Source organism: Prionailurus viverrinus, chromosome A1 (assembly GCF_022837055.1).
Source record: "Prionailurus viverrinus isolate Anna chromosome A1, UM_Priviv_1.0, whole genome shotgun sequence".
NCBI classification, from domain to species: domain Eukaryota; kingdom Metazoa; phylum Chordata; class Mammalia; order Carnivora; family Felidae; genus Prionailurus; species Prionailurus viverrinus.
In genome coordinates this window covers 145,622,720-145,646,218 of record NC_062561.1, presented here as the reverse complement: position 1 = coordinate 145,646,218, position 23,499 = coordinate 145,622,720, and the positions used below count along the sequence as shown (strand labels likewise).

Sequence of the window (23,499 nt, the reverse complement as noted above, 5' to 3'; positions counted from 1 at the left end):
TAGATATTCTGTAGGTACAAAGCTTTTATCAAGAACAATGCCTAAATTTTGGTGTTACTATTTCCTATGTCACCTGACATTCCAGCCAAACTGAACTTGAATGAAGGGAGGAATGAATGAATGAATGCTTACTTGTCTTGTGTACCTACTGTGATTCAGGCCAGGTGTTTTCATTTAATCCTCACAATAACCCCATAGGTATGGGGTTTTAATTTTACAAATGAAAAAAAACAAAGTGACTTACCTAACATAACATTGATATGAAGTGTGTGTATGGGATTCAAAGACAAAGATGTTTGGCTCTGAACTTAGTACTCCTTCCTGTGTACCATATTCATTTACCTGAGTCCTTCCTTGACATCCAAACAATTCACTAGTCTTCAAATATTGTTACCTGATTCTAGAGAAAAATTATTTTGTGTTAAACAACCATAAATGCTATTCTCTGAAGTGTTGAGGGCAGTGACTGGGCACCCACCAGTCTCTCCATCACACGCATAATTATTCCTGCTGACCAAACAGCTTTCTAAAGACAGACTTTGAGAAATAATGCTGGCTTTGGCAGGATAGTTATGTGAGCAGAAGAGTGAATGTGGACCTCAGTAATGAAGTTTTACAAATAAACAAAAGAAGCGAATGCCTTATTCAAGCAGGTAGAAAAGTGTGGCCTTTCTTTCACTGTTGTATTTACGTAGGTCCTGTGAAGTCATAAACTGGGTGAGTGAAGGTGATCAGATATATTATATCACTTGTCCTATAGTGAATGGTGACAAACCCAAAGACTTGGTAGTACTTGTATCACGAAGAAGGCCTCTCAAAGATGGGTGAGTATATGCAATTCAAGTGCCGTATTGTTTTATAGAAGAGGGTAAAATGAAAAAGTTGATAAGAAGGCAATATAGGCATTTCTGATCTTGAATGATGTGCATCTGAATTTTTTCTAGATGGACCTTTAGTTATCATTTAAAAACATCACCTATTAAATGCTGCCTGTGTGCAAGATTCCTAAAGCAGTTCCTTTCCTTTTGCTGTATGCACATATAAAATTGGTATTTAGCAAACCTTGGGAACCTTCCAGTATCAGTAAGAATGCAATGTGACTTCCAAATAAAACATTAGGAATAGGTTTAGAATTTAGAAAGGCTCAATTGTGCTAGACATCCAAAATGTCTGGCTGCTAGGTAGGGCTGTTGATCGGAGTGTTTGTCCATGACTTCTCTGTGGGCATTGGGCTTTTCATGGCACAATGTCTGTGTTCTAAAGAGAAGTGTCCTAAGAGTCAGTGTTCAAATAAATAAGAAGAGGAAGCTTCCAGGACAGTTAAAGTCTACACCTGGAACTGGCCAGAATGATTTCCAATGTGAAAGCTGGCCTATAAGAATAATCGAACATGTGTGAATATTATTAATGCACACGGATGTTCAGTATAGTACCATTTATTATGGAAAAAGAAATGGACATAAACTGAGGGTCCATCTTATAAATTATGGTAGAGCCATATTGCAGAGTACTATGCCATCATTTTTTTAAATGTTTATTTTTGAGAGACCAGAGCACGAGTGGGGGAGGGGCAGAGAGGGAGACAGAGGAGCCCAGGGGTAGAGAGAGAGGGAGACAGGGTATCCAAAACAGGCTGCAGACTCTGAGCTGTCAGCACAGAGTGCAATGCAGGGCTGGAACTCTGGAAGGGCGAGTTCATGACCTGAGCCAAAGTCGCTTGTTCAACCAACGGAGCCACCCAGGCATCCTGCCATCATTAAAAAAGATAAAGTAGCTATAGAGGTGCTGATACAGAAATACCTCCGAAGATTTATTGTTAGGTGAAAAATCAAACTATAGACCGATATTTATTAAATGATAATATTTATGCAAAAATCTATATTTGCATTTGGTTACATCAATGTTATATATTTATAAAAAGGTCCGGAAGGCTACAGAGCAAAATATTAACAGTGGTCATCTTCAGGATGAGAATGGACTGTGGCTAGGGTGGACTGAGGAAGACTGTTTTCTAGTCTATAAGGTTCTCTGTTGTGTGAAGTTTCTTTAAATCAGTGGGTTTTGTTTTGTTTTGTTTTGTTTTGTTTTGTTTTGTTTTGTTTTGTTTTGTTTTTTAATTAAAAAAGGAGAAGAGCCTGAAATTACAACTCATTAGGGCATACATAATAAAGCACGCTTGGAAGTTGATTCCACTTTGTAGGGTTACGCAAAGTATTAAGTAATTCTTACACAGGCAGAAAACACCTGTGGCCCTTATAACCTTTCCTACACTTGAATGTAGTCTACTTGAATGTAGATCCCTCATCTAGAAGATCTGGGTCTCTATAGTTTCACTTTTACCTACGTAAATAAGGTTAATTAACTCTAGAAATTTATTTTCTAACAATTGTTTTAATCTCTCACAATAACTTAGAAAACATCCTTTCATTTTTCAGTAGCACTTACACGGTAGCAGTGAAATCGGTTCTTCTGCCTTCAGTCCCCCCTTGTCCACACTACATCAGAAGTGAAATCATATGTGCTGGATTTCTCATCCGTGCTATTGACAGCAGCTCCTGTACCGTAAGTTTGATGGAACATCTGCACATGAATTTGCTACTGCAGATACAGAGAGAAGTCTTTTACCCACATTCCCTAATTAATTGAAATTCTGTCATGTGTCCACATCAGGGGAATCCTGAGGTCATCCTTGTAGATCATTCCAGAAAGTCCCCAGAAGATTAGGGTCATAGCCTTCCCTATACCAACAAGATTCAGATCCCTGCTGAAAGAAGCTCCAAGTCAATAAATAATTAAAATAATGTATTTTCTTTTTGAAACAGGTATCATACTTCAACCAGATTTCTGCTAGCATCTCTCCTTACTTTGCTGGAAATCTTGGTGGCTGGTCAAAATCCATAGAAGAGACAGCAGCCTCTTGTATAAAATTCATAGAGAATGCTACTGATGGTGGGTTGATAAACACATTTTAAATGGTAAACTGTCACTTACTTCCAGTTTTATTTACCACTCTCAATTCCACGTACCCTTAGCCCTGACACTTTGGCAAGCTTTGGGGCCACAAAGTAATTTAATATTGGCTGAAGCAAAATGCAGTTAGGAAGGGGTTAAAAAATAAAATTCATCTCAGGTCAAACACCAGTGATTTGGATAGCATTATTTAAAGAGCTTTAAAACTGTTTTATATTGTCTGTGGCTCTGCTTCCTTCCAGGGACACAGGCAGTGGAAATTGCCCATATTCAATTTTGTGTGTCCTGTAAAATGGTACAAATATGGTTTAAAATGATCATAAGCATGTTTAGGCTACGGAGATGAAACGTGTTCTGTTTAAAATTGTACAAAATTTTACAAAATAAAAAATGATAAGTTGGCTAGGTGATTAATAGTGTGGGATTGTTCCATATATGGCGGATATCTGTATGTCAGGAGCAACTGACAAGATGTATTACATAGTTTAGAGCTTTAAATTAGGAAGACATTAAAACATAATGGAATCCAATCAATTTTAGTAATAGAAACTACTTTACTAGTGTCATTTAACATATATTCAAGGTGGCTGGCCAATTTAGTATCTATTGCTATATATACACACAGAAAAGTACCTGCACAATGTGATGTCGCAGAGAAAGAATATTAACTGAGCTCTTCTTTCATTACCATTACATTAGCACTTTATTCCCTAGACTTCAGCATTCATTACTCTACTCTGTGATTTGTCTTAACCCGTAAGACAAACCAGCATATGTCAAGTTAGCCTCCTCTACAAGACAGCATTTAAAAGTTGAAGGACTTCTCCATTAGAGTTTAGAGCACTTAAGAGGTTAGGTACATCCTGCTGTATGTCAGATCTCTACCTCTGCTTCCACAGCCTACCCGCTTCCCCAACCCATCCACTCACCCAGCCTAGGTCTGGTTGTTAATTAGTTTTATTCCGTGTCACAGGTTTTCATTTACATAAACTTTGGACTGTGCTCCAATTTTATGAATTAACACTTACATACATTAAGGGTGAATATGTAGATTTAAATGCCTATACGTTTCAGAAGCAGAAAAAATTTTTAGAATATTTTTAGATTTTAAAAAGCAAAAAAATTAGCTATAATGGAGTTACTTAACTAAAATTTTGTATGGTAAAATTTCACACCTCTCCTACAATTGAGACACTTCCAACCTCTGCCTGTCCTAGGTCTTTGAATTTATATTGTTTTGAAAATTACTGCAGTAATGACTTGAGGTATTGGTGGAACATCCAAGTAGGAACTGTAATTGAGGATATTAGGGCCAGATGGATTTAGGAGTCAGCCATAGAAAAGTGAATGATAAGCTTGTAAGAGGTGACATTTCCAAAGGACTGAAGGAAGAGTGATTAATGACCAAGTCTTAGGCGATTCAGTAGAATATTTTTAAAGTGTAATAAAATATCTGATATTTTTCTGATATACTGATATTTCTGATATGCATCTCTCCCCAAGTCTCCTCTCCATCCTAAAGCCTCATTAGAAAGCATGTGACCTTGTCTTCATCACTGTCACAATCCCTAGTGCCTAAGAGAGTACCAGGAATATAGCAGGTACTTGGGAAATATTTAATGCTTGCCTTCCTCACTGGAGACAGGTTTTTTTTTTTTTAATGTTTTTTTTTTTTTTTTTAACGTTTATTTATTCTTGAGACAGAGAGAGACAGAGCATGAACAGGGGAGGAGCAGAGAGAGGGAGACACAGAATCTGAAACAGGCTCCAGGCTCTGAGCTGTCAGCACAGAGCCCGACGCGGGGCTCGAACCCACAGACCGTGAGATCATGACCTGAGCCGAAGTCGGACGCTCAACCGACCAAGCCACCCAGGCACCCCTGGAGACAGGTTTTGACTTGACACCAGATAGGATAGATGAAATAAATCTGAGTGTGTTGGGGCTAAATGACTAAGGCAGCATTGCTATCCTTTTCCAGCTACATGACTTATGTGATTTCTTTTAAATGACACTCCTTTCCTTACATTCTGGGATGCTGAGTTGTATTCTGTCATGTTTACCTCTCACACCAAAAATAAAACAACAGCTCCTATTAAGACTAGAACTGTTGAGCTTTGCAGACATTAAAACAGAGAAAAGTGTTTCTTATTTGGTAAATATTTTGCTTTTGAAGCTACAGTAACTAATCACAGCTGTTTCCTTTAGTTACAAATGTATCCAATCAGGTAAAATTCCAAATGAAACACACAATCCACTAGAGTCATTCCATTACAATATGAGCCCTAGCCTTGTGAAATACATGTATTAAGTATGCATGTATTCATAAAATCCAACAAAGAAGCTAATGGGTCTCTGATTAGCATTCTAACTCTATTATGGTGTTACCTGCATCTCACCCAGACTCATCTAAAACACATGAACAAAATGCTATTAAGTGTGATATACAATCTGTTAAGTAACATCATTCTGGTTAAATACCCCAAAATAATTTTGGCTAGAATTTCACTCTTGAAAATCCAGGACAAAGGAGCTGTTGTTAACGTATTCTTCTATGTTACCTCAATAATTTGTGCTTCTTTATGTCAAAACTAAAACAAAAATTAACCAAAATTAATCTCATCTAGAATTCATAAAAAGATTGTGTTCCCAAAGGGATTACCTGGACATAAACAGACAATGGCTAGTTCAATCCAGAATGAGGTATTCAGAAAAATAAGTACATAGCAAATGATTTTTGAATTAAATATTTTAAAAATACAGTATTGTGGCAACTTATAAATTCCTAATATAATAATAAATTGATATATTGAACCAAGAAAACAATATAACCAAAACTTCATTTCTAAACGCAAAAGTTATACTTTAAGGGTGGTTCACATTAATGCATAGTTTTTAAGAAAAAGATGATTGTTACAATCAAGTATGTAACCACTTAGTTATACCTAAGTTCTACCTGTTAAAAATATTCTTTTAGAGAATCCAATTTAAAAATCTTATACTTTTCTTCAATGATTTTCTCCAGTGATAGAGGCACTCTTTAATGGACAGCACTCAGGAAACTATCTGACCATATGCACATCATACTGATGTCTACAACACAGGTCTCCAAGGGAGCTCAACTCCAGTATGTGAGGTAGGCCCAGTTCAGAGTAGCTCACAATGAGGTGGTAACTAATGATAGTACTAATCATTATCAAAAATTAACAACTTTAGGTATCTTTGTTTTGGGTTTCTGTGGTTCAGGCACATCCAAAATTTCTTCATAGTCTGCACTCATTCCCATTGCCCAGCGACCAACTGTGACCATTCGATCTGTTAAGGAATGAAAGTTAGAATGTAAGAAAAATGGTAATCAAATACATCCACCCAGATTGGTACTAGCTGAGCAAAGGAATTAGTTTTGACATGAATAATCACAAGGAGGGAAGACTCCATCACTAAAGGAGAGTGAGCAATTCTGTAATTGATTATAACACTTGATTTTGGAGTACCACAGGCAATTTCTCATCCCAATTAGGGAAATGCAGCAACTGCTTTGCAATGCAGAAATTGATGAGAAAGCTCTTTCATTCTTTCCCAGAGTTCATCATTATAGAGTCAATGAATTCTAAGAATCTGTAAACAGTAAGACTTATGAAGCATCAGTTTTAAATGCACAAGATTCCACCTGTGAAATTATACAACATCTGCTTGTCAGTCTTGTCATTTGGGAATGGCAATCCTCCCAGGAGGGAGAATTCAAACTCCACTTCCATTATTTCAGTCTCACTGGCTACAATGTAGTGAAGATCATCTTCTTCTAGACAAGATCATAAACAAGAACTCTTGGTTTTCAAATTTAAGTGTTCGGGTAGGAAGAATGGGCAGACTTATTGGGTAGTACTGTGACTATCTGAAATAAAAAGAAATGTGTTTTTCCTTAAGAAGGACTACTGCTATCCTATCTTGCATTCTTTTGCTCAAGATTATCATCATTCTAATTTAGGTAAACTAATATAATAATGGTCTCCACTTCCCCCCAAATATGCAATAGGTACAGCAAACATTTATGAAGTTTTTGGTGATGAAGGGTATTTCATTAGGAAGAAAATGTATCTGGCCAGATAGTGTACCTAACACAATTTTAATATTTTTGGCAGTTTTTACAACCAACTCTGAGTCCTTCAGGTATACACAAAGCAAAGCATATATGAGGATGGTAATCATAAAAATATTGAGTTATTTTCATATTTCTGATTTTCTATTAGTGAATCAGTATTTTTCTTTTAGTAACAGAATTGGCTCCATTATTAAATTCATTAGTTGCCAAATATGAATGTTTATGAATACAATGCTTTATAAAATCAAGGTCTTCTAGGACTTAGTGGTCACTTTTTTTTCCTCACCTAATAATACTAGCTAACACTCAGCTAATACTATTGTGTCTACTCCTGACAGAGAAATGATTAAGTCATCACTGTAGTAGGAAACCAGGTTGCCTTAAAATCAGTGGTACCTCAATGAACTCTTCATAAAAAAATTCAAGAAAAACAAAGAATACAAATCCCACCCCATCTAATGGAGGCCAAGAGATCTCACCTGAATTCTGACTCTCAGGGCAATCTTTCTTAAAATGTTCCACAGAGCCACAAAGTCTGCAGCAACCACCTATTAAAAGAACAAAGTCACTGAAAATCTCTCATACTTAGGAGGGGTTATAATGTCTCAAAACACTTTTCTTATTTGGTCCTCACAACTTTGTCAGTTGTAAAGGTAGTTGAAAACAGGGACATAGGTAGGTGCCACCATTCCAGTTAGTAAGTCCATCGTCCATTCCTTTTGATCTCACAGAGTACTGAACTGTACCTACCCACCACTTCTCGTACCTGGCCTTCAGGGGAGAAGGAGGAAAGAGAAGAGAGATACAATGGAAGAAGATACGTGTCTTCTGGAGTGTTCGAGAGCCACTGCACACAAGACTAGACCTTAAACCATGATTAGAAAGGCAAAGTGTTGTGAACTGTTGAACCTATAGGCAAAAATTGTGTCCAGATGCATTTTTTGAGGAGGATGTCTGTAATTCTTATCAAATAAATGACCAATAACCTCAAAAAAGGTTAGGACCCACTGCTCATCTGTACAGGTCAGACAAGGGTGAGCAGTTACAAAAGGAATGAAATTAACTTTTGTTTTAGGGCCTTCTGACTGCCAGGCAGCCTCATCCTAATAAAAATGCCTGTCTGCCTACTTTAAGCAACATTCCAGGATTGTGAATTACAACACATATGGTTTCTAAGATTAGCTTAATGGTCAAACACTGTTACTTAATGGTCAAGCATTGTAAGTATGACATGCTTATAATGTTAAGTGACTTATCCAGAAAAATGACCCTACCGGATGTAAACGTGGCTGAATTCTCACTTCTGTGTGATCTGTTTTCTTTGCTGCGCCTTTTAAAAATACCTAGTCATTTTGCATAACCATCCAAAACCATCTTTGCCCATTACTCATGTCATCTGACCTGTGTCATAAGTTCAAAACTGAAAGGCACCTTTGGGCATTTTCCAGGGTTAGGCTTCCTTACTCTTGTAGATGTCATAGTGAAATAGAAGAGGTACTTTTGAACAATATATTTTAATTCTCATAGCTCTTCAAGGTAAATACCATAGTTCATCATATCTAATACACTATTGATTATAATTATTTTACATACCTCTCAGGAAAAAAAATCTGCCAATTACATGTCACTCACCAATGGTAAGATACATTCTGAGTACAGGGACATGAAAATGTGAAATAATGTTCATCTTAGAGTCCATGAAATACAGTTTGTCATCTCCATTTTATAGGCGAGGGAGGAAATTGAGATGAGAGAAATTAAATGACTCAGCCAGAGTCCCACAACTAGTGAGTGGTGGTACTGGAGCTGTAACTGGTCAGCTTGATTCCAAAAGCTGTGCCTTTTCACTGGACTTGTCCCATGGAACCCAGGACATGACACACAAGAGATGTCTAGAATCTGATGGTACCAGCTATCACATGAGCACATTATTCACATTACCAGAAAGTTTCCTCCTTAAAGCTTTAGAGATCACAGACTTTATTCAGGGACCTTAATATGTTAGCTGAGCTACAGATAAGAAAGTTACAGGATCCCATGGTAGACAACTGACCAAGGAAAACACTCAGAAATAAAAATTACTGCAAATACTGAAGAATGTGTACCAGCCCATCTATCCAAAATGATATGCTAGCCTGTGATTAAATTCACACTATTTTTTAAATCTTATATTAGCTTGAGATATAATCCCTTTACTTGTGTTATGTTTAAAAGTAGATATTTATAACCTACTCCCACAAATGATGCTGAAAGCACAATGCTTGAAATACACACTTTAGTTATTTCTGATTTGATTAATACATCCTCATATTACACATCAACTCCAGTACAAAAGATAGTTTGATAAAAATTAAAATTCTCAAGGTTTTGTTATTTGTTCAAGAATTTATTCAAGAACTGATTGAGTACAAATTAAATCACAACTCTACATGGTAACTCACCTTTTCTGACATATAAGGTTAACAGTACTCACCATCAGCATAAAGTCCTTTGGGATTATCAGGACAAGATCTGGACAGATGTCCCATTTCCCCACAAACAAAACATTTTGCGAAAGGAAATTCACCTGTAAGGATCAACATTTCCTATTAAGTTGGCTAAGTATAGAACAAGTCATGTAATTCATATTATTTTAAATACTCTGAAAACCCCTATTTTTAATACAACTTAGAATTCAGTCTTGATTTCAAAATATTAAGTGGCATACTCATGATAAATTCTGTCCAGAAAAAAAACCCAGTTGGTTACGTATTGGCCACTTCTGACATTAACCAAATCAAAAACCGATAGAAAACGTACCAAGAGCTGGGTCTACTTTGGCTTTGCACTTGGTTATTTCATGCTCTGTGGACCCACACCGGTAACATATTCCAGTGCCCATATCTTGATTCTCAAGGGCGGCTGGGCAATCTGCAATTCCATGGCCAGGTTTTCTACAATGGAAACATACCTGAGAAAACAAAATATGAGTTTCCATGTTGCAAAACTACAGTGGCTTTATCAATTCTTGTTATAAAAAATATCCTTAAAACATTTGTCATTTGTGGGGCAGGGTGGCTCAGAAGGTTGTGTGTCTGCCTCTTGATTTTGGCTCAGGTCATGATTTCTCAGTTCATGAGACTGAGCCCTGTGTAGGGCTCTGCTATAATAGCAAGGAGCCTGCTTGGGATTCTCTCTCCTCTCTCTGCCCCTCTCCCGCCTCACATTCTCTCTCTCAAAATAAATAAACATTAAGAAAAAAAAAAGGGGGGGGGCACCTGGGTGGATCAGTCAGTTAAGCGTCCAACTCTTGATTTTGGCTCAGGTCATCATCTCATGATTCATGGGACTGAACCCTGGTCAGGCTCTGTGCTAACAGTGCAAAACCTGCTTGGGATTCTCTCTCCTCTCTCTCTCTCCTCTGTCCCTGTCCCCTTGAGCACGCGCACATGCTTTCTCTTAAACTTAAAAAAAGATGCTTTACAAATCTAGTACACAAGAGCAATCATACTCTGGCTAATATATACACACACACACACACACACACACACACACACACACACACACATACGTGTGTGTGTGTGTGTGTGTGTGTGTGTGTGTGAATGTATGAATAATAGTTTTGACTTACATAAAGTAACCGTTTGGTGGAAGCAATGATCTTACCATTGCATTTTTCTTTGCTGCTTGTCTTTTTAGTCTTCTTCCTTCCCGGCGACTATCTTTCTTTAAAGCAACTGCAATTTCTTCCCTTACCTCCTGACTGTCTGTTGCTATCCTCTCTCCATTATGAACCATCTGTGGGTTTTGCCTTAAGTATTCCAGGAATCCATTTACATCTTCATTTAAGTACTCCTTTTTCTTTTTGTTCTTTTTGTGTTTTGCTTGAGGCGTATCATTTTTAGCAGAGAGCCTATTGACTTCAAGTTGTTTACTCTTTGGTAGGTTTTGGCCTTCTCCCTCAAGGGACCCCTTCTTCATGTCCTCCCATGATGTTGCAGCCAAAGGTCTCTTGCTACGTGTGGTAGTAACTCGTGCCCACCTGGTCATGATTTCATCAAAGTTACCTTATCAAACTTTAAGACAAGCATGGCTGGTTAATAACCATTTAAAAAAAACCCACTAAATATACATAGTGCATCACATTATGCCTATATGTTGACGCTTTAATTATTAAAACTTTTTACTTCGTGTATATTTAATTCTGTAACATGCTGCATAGATATGCCTATGAAGTAAATCTAGCCCTTACCAGAGAAGCTACCACACCAGATAAAGAAACACACGTATATAAATGCTTAAAACTGCAAAACAATTCAAGAAAAAAATTACTTTGTAAAATATTATGTATCACATAGTAATACAAGTGAATGAAGTTACTCTTCCCAATTCTGAAGGTTTCCTGGCTGTTTCCCCTCTGTAAGTCCCAGGTCTACTTTCTCCCCCATCATATTGCTTAGTCTGTCAGTTCAAAGCAATCAATTTGCATAGCAAATTAAGTATACAGAAATCCTGTCCTTGACGCAAAGTTTGTCATTACAAGTCTTCCCAATAGACTGACAAGTAAGTGTTTGCGGTCACGTGATAATGCTGGTCTTCTAATTAGAGAATAAACTGCTTCCAGCCCAGCGGTTTCAAATCATTTTCAATTAAGCCGCGCCCTTTTAGGGCGGCACCCCGTGTACCAACCAGAGTTAAAACTTCAGCTCTCGTCCTCAGTAACATCCGCAACACAAGCCGAAGGGTGGAGTCAGTGACTAGGTGAGACGTTGCACGCTACTCTACATGCCACGCGCGCACACTCATAATTGCAGAGCCTGCGACTATCACAGTAGGGGCTGGAGCTATTCAGGAGGTGGACTAGCATCACCCTGAGTACCCGTGAAGGGGGAAGCTTTGGGTATGAAGGCCGAGGCGGCGGGACCCACTCCCACGGCGGGGGCCCCAGTGGGGCTAGACGCGCCAGCTCAGGCAGTGAGCACCCCACAGCTGAGGCCGACCCCTGCGCCCGCGCCCTCAGCGGGCCGCGCAGCTCGGCATTCCAAACCCATCTGGCGCTGAGGGCTGTTGGGGGCCTAGCAGTCAGTCGCTGTGCCTTCCCATCACGTCCCTGGGAACGAACGGGAGGACTCCACGGCATCTGGCGGTCCCGGGGTCCTATCTCGCTCAGCCGTGCACAAATTCTTACCGCGCATGAATCCTCCAGGACAGACGAGTTAGCGAACCAGAGAAGTCTGTCCCCCTGCGACCGAGTCGGCACTGGGGACCGGAAATACGTTGTCGCTGAGAGCGCGTCACTTCCGGCGGGCCAAGCTGGTCCTGCAGGGGGGTGCTAGGGTCTCTTCCTGGGCGGGTAAATGAATATGAGTAAATATTTGTGGAGCGTCTAGCGTTTGAAAGGTGCAGCGCTGCACAACGAGGACACAGAGATGAAGTGTGTCTGGAACCCACGACTAGTTGGAAGAGATGCACGGCAGGATTGGGGGGAGGCGGTGGAAAACACTGGGAAGACTTCCTTGAGAAGGTGACCTTTGAACTGTACTTTGAAAAGCAAAAATCTGGTGAAATTTGGGGCGGGAGTGAGTTAAGGGCTTTACAGGCAGATGTAAGGTAAAGTCTTAGCATAGTGGTAGTGGGTCACTGTGATAGAAATATAAAAGAGACGTTTAGGGCCCTAGTTGGTGGAAGTTGGTGACTAATTGTCCTGCCACTGCTAGTTCAGTGGAAATAATTCTAGTTTGTAGTCAGACAAGTTCTCTTTAAGAGGAAAACCCTAGCCTCTTAATTCATTGTCTCAACAACCTCTCCCAAACAGCTACCACCACAAGTTGTACTTTGTGGGAAAAATGGCATTATTACACCCACTCAGTTCACTAGGTCTGCCACTTTGATGCCCAGCATCGTGATCAATCCATTTTACCCCTTAAGTATTGTTGCATCCACACGACTCCTGAAACAGAATGCTACGGGCACCAGTGACAGTCACAACAAAGTTTATTACAATGAGAGGCAAGGCCGACCGATCGGGACCAACACTCTTGACAAGAGTGCGGCCCCGAACAGCCGGGGTACAGAGTTTTTATAACCAATCACATCGTTTTATCATCACCTGGGAACAGAACAAAGAAACAGGTTCCAGATGAGTTAGAAACAGTTGCCTAATGAGGTGTTTACTTTAGACTTTCTGCCTCTAAGTTGCAACCAGTGGATCTCCTTGACCCTGCCTCTGATGCTCTTTTCTTTGAACTTTTGTTTCCTTAATTGGTGAAGCCTAATCTACCAGGGTATGAGGCGTAGTTTACCAGAGCAAAGCAAGGCTGTTATCTCTTAACCTTCAGTGTCAACACAAAGGTGTTATTTTTCAAGCTAAGCATTAGCCCTACGCTACAATTTAACCCTTACAGTATCTGTCCACTTTATCTCAACTGCCACTGACTTTGTGCCAGGCGTCATCTCATCTCACCTGGATTACTGGTAGCTGGTCTGGGCATCCACTTTTTTCACCACTTCTTGGAATCCCTTTCCATGCCTTGCCAAATGAACTTTTAAAGATGTAAATCAGATTGTTATTCTTCGGCTTTAAATCCTTTAATAGTTTCCTGTTGTTCTTAAGATGAACTCCAGCCTTAACTTGGTATTAAATCCTTGACTACTTCTCTATCCTCAGCCTGCACAATTTCCTCTTCTTTGACCAGTTTCTCAGTTTCTCAAATGCTGCATGTACCTTGCTATCTCCAGTCCTTTACATATGCTGCTCTCTTTGTATGGTGCTTCTTTTCTTCTAGTTAAGTATTTCACCTTCAGGGCTTTACACATTAGATTCTTAAGTAAGCTTTCCTGTACCCCTCCCTGCTCCCCCCCCCCCCCCCCCCCGCCATTAGACCAATCCCCTATTGTAAGCTCATGGCAATCTTTGTTTACAATGCTTCAAATTAGTAATTACATAATTAATTGTGAATAAGTTGTTTATTGTCTTCCCACTGCCTAGTATATATAGTTGGTGCTCAGTACGTTTTTGTTAACTAAATGAAGAGTAAGTATGTTGCAATGCTTGTTACAGCAAAGTTGAAAGTGACCTGGTTTTGTTTAGGAGGAAAGATTAAAGTCAATGTTGTAGGAATACTAGGATTTGGTATGGTGAATATCAGAAATATCCTAGGTCTTACAGTGGGGGAAGTTTTAAAAGGTAAAAAATTCCTCCAGCTCTTGAAGAGAGGGAGCTTCCTAAAAGTTGTATGATCATCCTCTTCATACCATGTTCTCAACCAGCTGGCTTCAAGGTCTAAGCACCAACCTAGTGACATTTCATAAAGAGGTTTTCTTTTGTAGAAGCCAGGTACTTGCATATAATGTACACCACTAGAGGTGTACACCACTAGAGGGTGCATTCAACTAAAACTTGTCTTTTTCGTATTATGTTGAATTTTAAACTCGAAAATTATTCATTTCCTGGCAGTGAAAGAACATGATCTCAAGTTGTTTTTGTGAAAATACATCAAGTGAAGATTAGTAATTAAGTAAATAGGTCATAGAAATGCTGTGGGTTTCAGAAGAAAATATTACTGTCAATACTAATAATAGCTAACTTTCATTGAACATTTTATAGGTACCTAGCACTGTGTGCTGAATGCTTTACAATCATTGCTTCCTTCACCCAGTATCCTGAGAGGTAGGTACTATTCTCCATTTTTACAATGAAGAAACAGGCTCATAAAGATGAAGTAACTCACCCAATGTCACACATCTAGTAAGAGGTAGAGTCAGGACTTGAACCAAGATCCCTGTTCAAAAGTGTGAGCTTCCCTACATTGCAGTACTGCAGGGGATTGCCTGCCTGCCTGTTTGACCCACGTTAAAACAGACTTAAGTTATCCGTGCCCATATAATACTTTATTTTCTTAGGATGTATTCACTTTTAGAGTGGCAGATATTATCTTTTTATTAAGTCTTATCTATTCAGATATTATTGAAATACTACAAATATGCTATTTTCATAACACTATCATCCACAGGGTAAATGTTAAGTGAGGGGCTAAAGTTTCGGTTATGAAGTGCTGAAGTACCTCATTTTTAGAAAATTGTGAAGTGTATTATGCATACAGAAAGCAATATAAAACATCTGAAGTAATTATAAAACACAAGTTCAAGTAAACACTACCCAGCTTAAGAAGCTGACCATTGCCAGATTATGTTAATGTAATTTTTTACATGGGCAACACATTTTTATGTTTCAAACAAAATAGTTGTGATGATATAAGATTTCTATAAACCAACTCTCATCCTGATAACTAGAAATTCTGGGAAAAATATAAAATTCACTGTGTGAGGATCCTGAAGAGTAAATAAAAGCAGACCCTTGTGGAGGGGAGTCAAACTTTGAAGAAGCAACTAGCACATGGGTTAGTGTGTGTGTGTGTGTGTGTGTGTGTGTGTGTGTGTGTGTGTGTGTGTTTGCACTGAAAATGGGCCACAGTCAAAAAGTGCATGAGCAGTTAAGACTATAATAGAAAGCCTGCTGGGCGCCTGGCTGGCTCAGTTAAGTGTCTGACTTCAGCTCAGGTCATGGTCCCATGGCTCCTGAGTTCAATCCCTGTGTCGGGCTCTGTGGGGACAGCTCAGAGCCTGGTGCCTATTTCAGATTCTGTGTCTTCTCCTCTCTCTGCCCCAACCCTGCTCATGCTCTGTCTCTCTCTCAAAAATGAATACATGTTAAAAATTTTTTTAAAAATTTTAAGAAAGCCTGCCATCATTTTTCTGGCTGCAGGAACCAGAGAAAAAAGGCAATTAACAGCCATACCAGGATAGTGAGGGGGAATTTTGAAAGGGAGAGAGCCATAAAAAGGATGCTTCTACTTCTATACATGAAGTGTTGAGCTAGGCTCTGACTCCACATGCACAAGACAAACTCAGAGGCTTAAAGAAATGAACTGAGATTTGAATGGCCACTCACAAAAAATGAGACAAAGCCTATAATGCCAGTCTAAACAAGTTAATTGCCTTCTTAAATGTTTTTTTCATGAGGAGTAAACCAATTCCGAGTATATACAAAATAACATCCACAATGTCCAGGATAAAAATCCAGAATGTAAACTTAGCATTGGTTCAGTGATACTTTGAATTCTGGTCTTCCATAATTTGCCTGCTACTACTTATTTTTTAAGTCTTCAAATAGCTGATCTATGCTTTGTAGATGCATTCAGTGGGCGACACAGGGTGGAGTGTGCTGAATTCATCTTGCCTGAAATTGGAACCGCTCCCATTAGAATTTTGAAGCTTCACTCTTTTTTTTTTTTAATTTAAAAAATTTTTTGATGTTTATTTTTGAGAGAGACAGAGCTTGAGCGGGGGGGGGGGGGCGGGGAGGGGCAGAGAAAGAGGGAGACACAGAATCAGAAGCAGGCTCCAGGCTCTGAGCTGTCAGCACAGATCCCGACGCGGGGCTTGAACCCATGGACTGTGAGATCATGACCTGAGCCAAAGTTGGATGCTCAACCGACTGAGCCACCCAGGCGCCCCTTGAAGCTTCACTCTTGATTAGATTGTCTCAGAGTGAGAGGTGCTTGGATAAGCCTAGGTGCTGCAGAACTAGGAGTGTCTAAGGCCCAGCCTCAGGGAGCTGGCCCTCTAACTGACTCTCAAACCACTGTGAGCAGCTTCAAAACAAGATGTTTGGGGTAACTGGGTGGCTCATTCGGTTAAGTGTCTGACTCTTGATCTCAGCACAGGTCATGATCTCACAGTTCATGGGTTTGGGTCCCACATTGGGCTCCACTGACAGCGTCAAGCCTGCTTGGGATTCTCTCTCTCTCTCTCTCTCTCTCTCTCTCTCTCTCTCTCTCTTTCTCTGTCTCTCTCTCTCTCAAAATAAATAAATGTAAAAAACTAGCTGTTTAACTGTAATTTGGAATGGAAGATAGTGAATCTAGAAAGGATGGGTGGGACCAGATTTTGTCAATTGAAGTGTTTTTTTAATGCTAAATCAAAGTGTTTGCATTTTGGGGCACCTGGGTGGCTCAGTCAGTTAAGTATCTGACTTTGGCTCAGGTCATGATCTATCTCAAGGTTCAGGAGTTCAAGCTTCGCATCAGGCTCTGTGCTGACAGCTCAGAGCCTGGGGCCTGCTTCTGGATTCTTTCTCTCCCTCTCTCTCTGCCCCTCCCCAACTTGTGCTCTCTCTGTCTCTCTCTCAAAAATAAACAAACATTAAAAAAAACAAAAAACAAAATGTTTGCATTTTGTCCTTGACGGCTTAAGCAATGAAGAACTATACATATTTTTTTAGATTATACAGTGCATCTCCTAAGATAGATGTAGAGAAGAGGGTTACGTACAGTACAAACGTGTACCCAATGCAGTGCTCAGAACACTGACACCTGCTGAACTTCTTTGGAATATACAGAAAAATACATCTAGAGAGAGAGAGGAAAAGAAGTAATGACCCTACTGTTGGAAATAAAAAAGAGGTCCAGACCAGTGACATTCTAACAGCAGCTTTCTTCAAAATCTCTCAATCATTTAAGCTGCTTTAGAACCCTTACAATAAGGCTAATGGGTAAAGAAATTGAGTTCCTTTTTTCTTCTTTCAGCATTTTACAAATGCTCTTTAATGAATATGCTTTACATTTAGAATTATTTTTTTAGGTTTTTATGTTTTATTTTTTTTAATATATGAAATTTATTGTCAAATTGGTTTCCATACAACACCCAGTGCTCATCCCAAAAGATGCCCTCTTCATTACCCATCACCCACCCTCCCCTCCCTCCCACCCCCCATCAACCCTCAGTTTGTTCTCAGTTTTTAACAGTCTCTTATGCTTTGGCTCTCTCCCACTCTAACCTCTTTTCTTTTTTTTTTTTCCCCTTCCCCTCCCCCATGAGTTTCTGTTAAGTTTCTCAGGATCCACGTAGGAGTGAAAACATACGGTATCTGTCTTTCTCTCTGTGGCTTATTACACTTAGCAGAACACTCAAGTTCCATCCACATTGCTACAAAGGGCCATATTTCATTCTTTCTCATTGCCACTTAGTACTCCATTGTGTATATAAACCACAATTTCTTTATCTATTCATTAGTTAATGGACATTTAGGCTCTTTCCACATTTGGCTATTGTTGAGAGTGCTGCTATAAACATTGGGGTACAAGTGCCCCTATGCATCAGTACTCCTGTATCCCTTGGGTAAATTCTAGCAGTGCTATTTCTGGGTCATAGGGTACATCTATTTTTAATTTTTTGAGGAACCTCCACACTGTTTTCCAGAGTGGCTGCACCAGTTTGCATTCCCACCAACAGTGCAAGAGGGTTCCCGTTTATCCACATCCTCTCCAGCATCTATAGTCTCCCAATTTGTTCATTTTGGCCACTCTGACTGGCGTGAGGTGATATCTGAGTGTGGTTTGATATGTATTTCCCTGATGAGCGATGTTGAACATCTTTTCATGTGCCTGTTGGCCATCTAGATGTCTTCTTTAGAGAAGTGTCTATTCATGTTATCTGCCCATGTCTTCATTGGATTATTTGTTTTTTGGGTGTGGAGTTGTTGAGCTCTTTATACATTTTGGATACTAGCCCTTTGTCCGATATGTCATTTGAAAACATCTTTTCCCATTCCGTTGGTTGCCTTTAAGTTTTGTTGATTGTTTCCTTTGCTGTGCAGAAGATTTTTATCTTCATGAGGTCCCAATAGTTCATTTTTGCTTTTAATTCCCTTGCCTTTGGGGATGTGTCAGGTAAGAAATTGCTGCGGCTGAGGTCAGAGAGGTCTTTCCCTGCTTTCTCCTCTAGGGTTTTGATGGTTTCCTGTCTCACATTCAGGTCCTTTATCCATTTTGAGTTTATTTTTGTGAATGGTGTCAGAAAGTGGTCTAGTTTCATTCTTCTGCATGTTTCTGTCCAGTTCTCCCAGCACCGATTGTTAAAGAGACTGTCTTTTTTCCATTGGATATTCTTTACTGCTTTGTCAAAGATTAGTTGGCCATACTTTTGTGGGTCTAGTTCTGGGGTTTCTATTCTATTCCATTGGTCTATGTGTCTGTTTTTGTGCCCATACCATGCTGTCTTGATGATTACAGCTTTGTAGTAAAGGCTAAAGTCTGGGATTGTGATGCCTCCTGCTTTGGTCTTCTTCTTCAAAATTACTTTGGTTATTCGGAGCCTTTTGTGGTTCCATATGAATTTTAGGATTGCTTGTTCTAGCTTCGAGAAGAATGCTGGTGCAATTTTGATTGGGATTGCATTGAATGTGTAGATAGCTTTGGGTAGTATTGACATTTTAACAATATTCTTCCAATCCATGAGCATGGAATGTTTTTCCATTTCTTTATATCTTCTTCAATTTCCTTCATAAGCTTTCTATAGTTTTCAGCATACAGATCTTGTACATCTTTAGTTAGATTTATTCCTAGCTATTTTATGCTTCCTGGTGCAATTGTGAATGGGATCAGTTTCTTTATTTGTCTTTCTGTTGCTTCGTTATTAGTGTATAAGAATGCAACTGATTTCTGTACATTGATTTTGTATCCTGCAACTTTGCTGAATTCATGTATCAGTTCTAGCAGACTTTTGGTGGAGTCTGTCGGGTTTTCCACGTATAATATTATGTCATCTGCAAAAAGTGAAAGCTTGACTTCATCTTTGCCAATTTTGATGCCTTTGATTTCCTTTTGTTGTCTGATTGCTGATGCTAGCACTTGCAACACTATGTTAAACAACAGCGGTGACAGTGGACATCCATGTCGGGTTCCTTATCTCAGGGGGAAAGCTCTCAGTTTTTCCCCATTGAGGATGATATTAGCTGTGGGCTTTTCATAAATGGCTTTTATGATGTTTAAGTATGTTCCTTCTATCCCGAATTTTTCGAGGGTTTTTATTACAAAAGGACGCTGAATTTTGTCAAATGCTTTTTCTGCATCGATTGACAGGATCATATGGTCCTTTTCTTTTATTAATGTGATGTATCACTTTGATTGATTTGCAAATATTGAACCAGCCCTGCATCCCAGGAATGAATCCCACTTGATCATGGTGAATAATTCTTTTTATAAGCTGCTGAATTTGATTTGCTAGTATCTTATTGAGAATGTTTGCATCTATATTCATCAGGGATATTGGCCTGTAGTTCTCTTTTTTTGCTGGGTCTCTGTCTGGTTTAGGAATCAAAGTAATACTGGCTTCATAGAATGAGTCTGGAAGTTTTCCTTCCCTTTCTATTTCTTGGAATAGCTTGAGAAGGATAGGTATTATCTCTGCTTTAAATGTCTGGTAGAATTCCCCAGGGAAGCCATCTAGTCCTGGACTCTTATTTGTTGGGAGATTTTTGATAACTGCTTCAATTTCTTCGCTGGTTATGGGTCTGTTCAAGCTTTCTATTTCCTCCTGTTTGAGTTTGGGAAGTGTGTGGGTATTTAGGAATTTGTCCATTTCTTCCAGGTTGTCCAGTTTGTTGGCATATCATTTTTCATAGTATTCCCTGATAATTGCTTCTATTTCTGAGGGATTGGTTGTAATAATTCCATTTTAATTCATGATTTTAACTATTTGGGTCACCTCCCTTTTCCTTTTGAGAAGCCTGGCTAGAGGTTTATCAATTTTGTTTATTTTTTCGAAAAACCAACTCTTGGTTTCGTTAATCTGCTCTACAGTTTTTTTAGATTCTATATTGTTCGTTTCTGCTTTGATCTTTATTATTTCTCTTCTTCTGCTGGGTTTGGGGTGTCTTTGCTGCTCTGCTTCTGTTTCCTTTAGGTGTGCTGTTAGATTTTGTATTTGGGATTTTTCTGGTTTCTTGAGATAGGCCTGGATTGCAATGTATTTTCCTCTCAGGACTGCCTTCGCTGCATCCCAAAGTGTTTGGATTGTTGTATTTTCATTTTCCTTTGTTTCCATATCTTTTTTAATTTCTTCTCTAATTGCCTGGTTGACCCAATCATTCTTTAGTAGGGTGTTCTTTAACCTCCATGCTTTTGGAGGTTTTCCAGACTTTTTTCTGTGGTTGCTTTCAAGCTTCATAGCATTGTGGTCTGAAAGTATGCATGGTATGATCTCAGTTCTTGTATACTTATGAAAGGCTGTTTTGTGACCCAGTACATGGTCTATCTTGGAGAAGGTTCCATGTGCACTTGAGAGGAAAGTATATTCTGTTGTTTTGGGATGCAGAGTTTTGTGACCCAGTACGTGGTCTATCTTGGAGAAGGTTCCATGTGCACTCGAGAGGAAAGTATATTCTGTTGTTTTGGGATGCAGAGTTCTAAATATATCTGTCAAGTCCATCTGATCCAATGTCTCATTCAGGGCCCTTGTTTCTTTATTGACCATGTGTCTAGATGATCTATCCATTGTTGTAAGTGGGGTATTAAAGTCCCCTGCAATTATCACATTCTTGTCAATAAGGTTGCTTATGTTTGTGAGTAATTGTTTAATATATTTGGAGGCTCCCATATTCGGCGCATAGACATTTATAATTCTTAGTTCTTCTTGATGGATAGACCCTGTAACTATTATATAATGTCCTTCTTCATCTCTTGTTACAGCCTTTAATTTAAAGTCTAGTTTGTCTGATATAAGTATGGCTACTCCAGCTTTCTTTTGACTTCCAGTAGCATGATACATAGTTCTCCATCCCCTCACGTTCAATCTGAAAGTGTCGTCAGGTCTAAAATGAGTCTCTTGTAGACAGCAAATAGATGGGTCTTGTTTTTTTATCCATTCTGATACCCTATGTCTTTTGGTTGGCGCATTTAGTCCATTTACATTCAGTGTTATTATAGAAAGATATGGGTTTAGAGTCATTATGATGTCTGTAGGTTTCATGCTTGTAGCGATGTCTCTGGTACTTTGTCTCACAGGATCCCCCTTAGGATCTCTTGTAGGGCCGGCCGGTTTAGTGGTGATGAATTCCTTCAGTTTTTGTTTGTTTGGGAAGACCTTTATCTCTCCTTCCATTCTAAATGACAGATTTGCTGGATAGAGGATTCTTGGCTGTATATTTTTTTGTTCATCATAAGAAGATTTCCTGCCATTCCTTTCTGGCCTGCCAAGTTTCAGTAGAGAGATGGGTCACTAGTCTTACCGGTCTCCCTTTATATGTTAGAGCACATTTGTCCCTCACTGCTTTCAGAATTTTCTCTTTATCCTTGTATTTTGCCAGTTTCACTATGATATGTCGTGCAGAAGATCAATTGAAGTTATGTCTGAAGGGAGTTCTCTGGAGGATCTAGGGAAGATGGTGGCGTAGGAGGACGCTGGGCTCACCATGCGTCCTGCTGATCACTTAGATTCCACCTACACCTGCCTAAATAACCCAGAAATCTGCCAAAAGGCTAGCAGAATGAAGTCTCCAGAGCCAAGCACAGACCAGAGGCCCACGGAAGAGGGTAGGAAGGGCGGAGAGGCGGTGCACGCAACACGGACTGGCGGAAGGGAGCCGGGGCGGAGGGGCCGCCTGCCGGCCAAGCAGAGCCCCCGAGTCTGGCTTGCAAAAGCGGAGGGGCCGGACAGAGTGTGTTCCGACAGCAAGCAGGACTTAGCATCTGGGAGGTCATAAGTTAACAGTTCTGCTCGGAGAGCGGGAAGGCTGGAGGAAAACGGGAGGGAGAGTTGCTGAGCCCCGGGATGACAGAGCTCAGTTTGGTGGGGAACAAAGGCGCTCGCCAATGCCATCTCCCTCGTGTATCCCCCAGCCAAAATCAAAGGGAACCAGTTCCTGTCAGGGAACTTGCTCCGTGCAAACACCCAACGCTGTGCTTTTGTGGAGCCACCGCTCTGGTGGCGTGTCTGACTCCCTTCTGCTGCACAGCGCCCCTCCTGAAGTGGATCACTGAAGGAGAAGCGAGCTAAGCCTGCCTCTCCCACCCCCGTGCACCTTGCCTATCCACCCCAGCTAATACACCAGATCCCCGGCACCACAAGCCTGGCAGTGTGCAAGGAGCCCAGACGGGCCATGCCACCCCACAGTGAATCCTGCCCCTAGGAGAGGGGAAGAGAAGTTACACACCAGTCTGACTGTGGCCCCAGCGGTGGGCAGGGGGCAGACGTCAGGTCTGACTGCGGCCCCGTCCACCAACTCCAGTTATACAAGACACAGCACAGGGGAAGTGCCCTGCAGGTCTGCACTACTCCAGGGACTATCCAAAATGACCAAACGGAAGAAACCCCTCAAAAGAATCTCCAGGAAATAACAACAGCTAACGAACTGATCAAAAACTATTTAAACAATATAACAGAAAATGAGTTTAGAATAATAGTCATAAAATTAATTGCTGGGCTTGAAAACAGTATAGAGGACAGCAGAGAAACTATTGCTACAGAGATCAAGGGACTAAGGAATAGTCAGGAGAAGCTAAAAAACACTATAAACTAGATGGGAAATAAAATGGAAATGACCACGGCTCAGATTGAAGAGGCAGAGGAGAGAATAGGTGAAATAGAAGATAAAATTATGGAAAAAGAGGAA

General features: G+C 39.9%; 2 protein-coding genes and 1 long non-coding RNA gene across 5 annotated transcripts in view; 2 read left to right on the top strand and 1 right to left on the bottom strand.

Annotated features, from left to right (window-relative positions):
- ACOT12 (acyl-CoA thioesterase 12) overlaps nucleotides 1-3,036 on the top strand; it is a 51,369-nt gene extending 48,333 nt beyond the window's left edge. Inside the window, 3 exon segments of the mRNA XM_047860152.1 lie at nucleotides 696-824; nucleotides 2,436-2,562; nucleotides 2,823-3,036. Of these exon segments, the coding sequence (XP_047716108.1) occupies nucleotides 696-824; nucleotides 2,436-2,562; nucleotides 2,823-2,972 (406 nt within the window). The 3' untranslated portion in view covers nucleotides 2,973-3,036.
- A 2,286-nt stretch (nucleotides 3,037-5,322) lies between these two features.
- Nucleotides 5,323-12,320, bottom strand: ZCCHC9 (zinc finger CCHC-type containing 9). Of its 3 annotated transcripts, none has more exons than XM_047860177.1 (6): nucleotides 12,238-12,320; nucleotides 10,716-11,125; nucleotides 9,870-10,020; nucleotides 9,544-9,636; nucleotides 7,550-7,618; nucleotides 5,323-6,283 (listed from the first exon to the last, which is right to left on the bottom strand). In XM_047860177.1, the coding sequence occupies exons 2-6, from the start codon at nucleotides 11,097-11,099 to the stop codon at nucleotides 6,165-6,167; spliced, it is 816 nt and encodes a 271-aa protein (XP_047716133.1). In that variant the 5' UTR covers nucleotides 11,100-11,125; nucleotides 12,238-12,320; the 3' UTR covers nucleotides 5,323-6,164. The 3 variants fall into 3 exon arrangements, with proteins under 3 accessions (XP_047716133.1, XP_047716143.1, XP_047716150.1); XM_047860187.1 differs by lacking the exon at nucleotides 12,238-12,320 and adding an exon at nucleotides 11,739-12,221; XM_047860194.1 differs by lacking the exon at nucleotides 12,238-12,320 and adding an exon at nucleotides 11,739-12,220 and having other exon boundaries at nucleotides 10,716-11,091.
- Nucleotides 12,321-23,499, top strand: part of LOC125166324 (uncharacterized) — a 36,995-nt gene continuing 25,816 nt past the window's right edge. The window contains exons 1-2 of the long non-coding RNA XR_007152431.1: nucleotides 12,321-12,573; nucleotides 14,656-14,718. This is a non-coding gene — a long non-coding RNA (uncharacterized LOC125166324). The remainder of the gene's footprint in view (nucleotides 12,574-14,655; nucleotides 14,719-23,499) is intronic.

Excerpts from the sequence above, each read along its gene's own strand:
- ZCCHC9 (XM_047860177.1), bottom strand. The coding sequence starts at position 11,099 with ATGACCAGGTGGGCACGAGTTACTACCACACGTAGCAAGAGACCTTTG. Across the intron at positions 9,637-9,869 it reads CAAAGTAGACCCAGCTCTTG|GTGAATTTCCTTTCGCAAAA; the intron begins GTACGTTTTCTA and ends TGATCCTTACAG. Across the intron at positions 6,284-7,549 it reads CCCTGAGAGTCAGAATTCAG|ATCGAATGGTCACAGTTGGT; the intron begins GTGAGATCTCTT and ends ATTCCTTAACAG.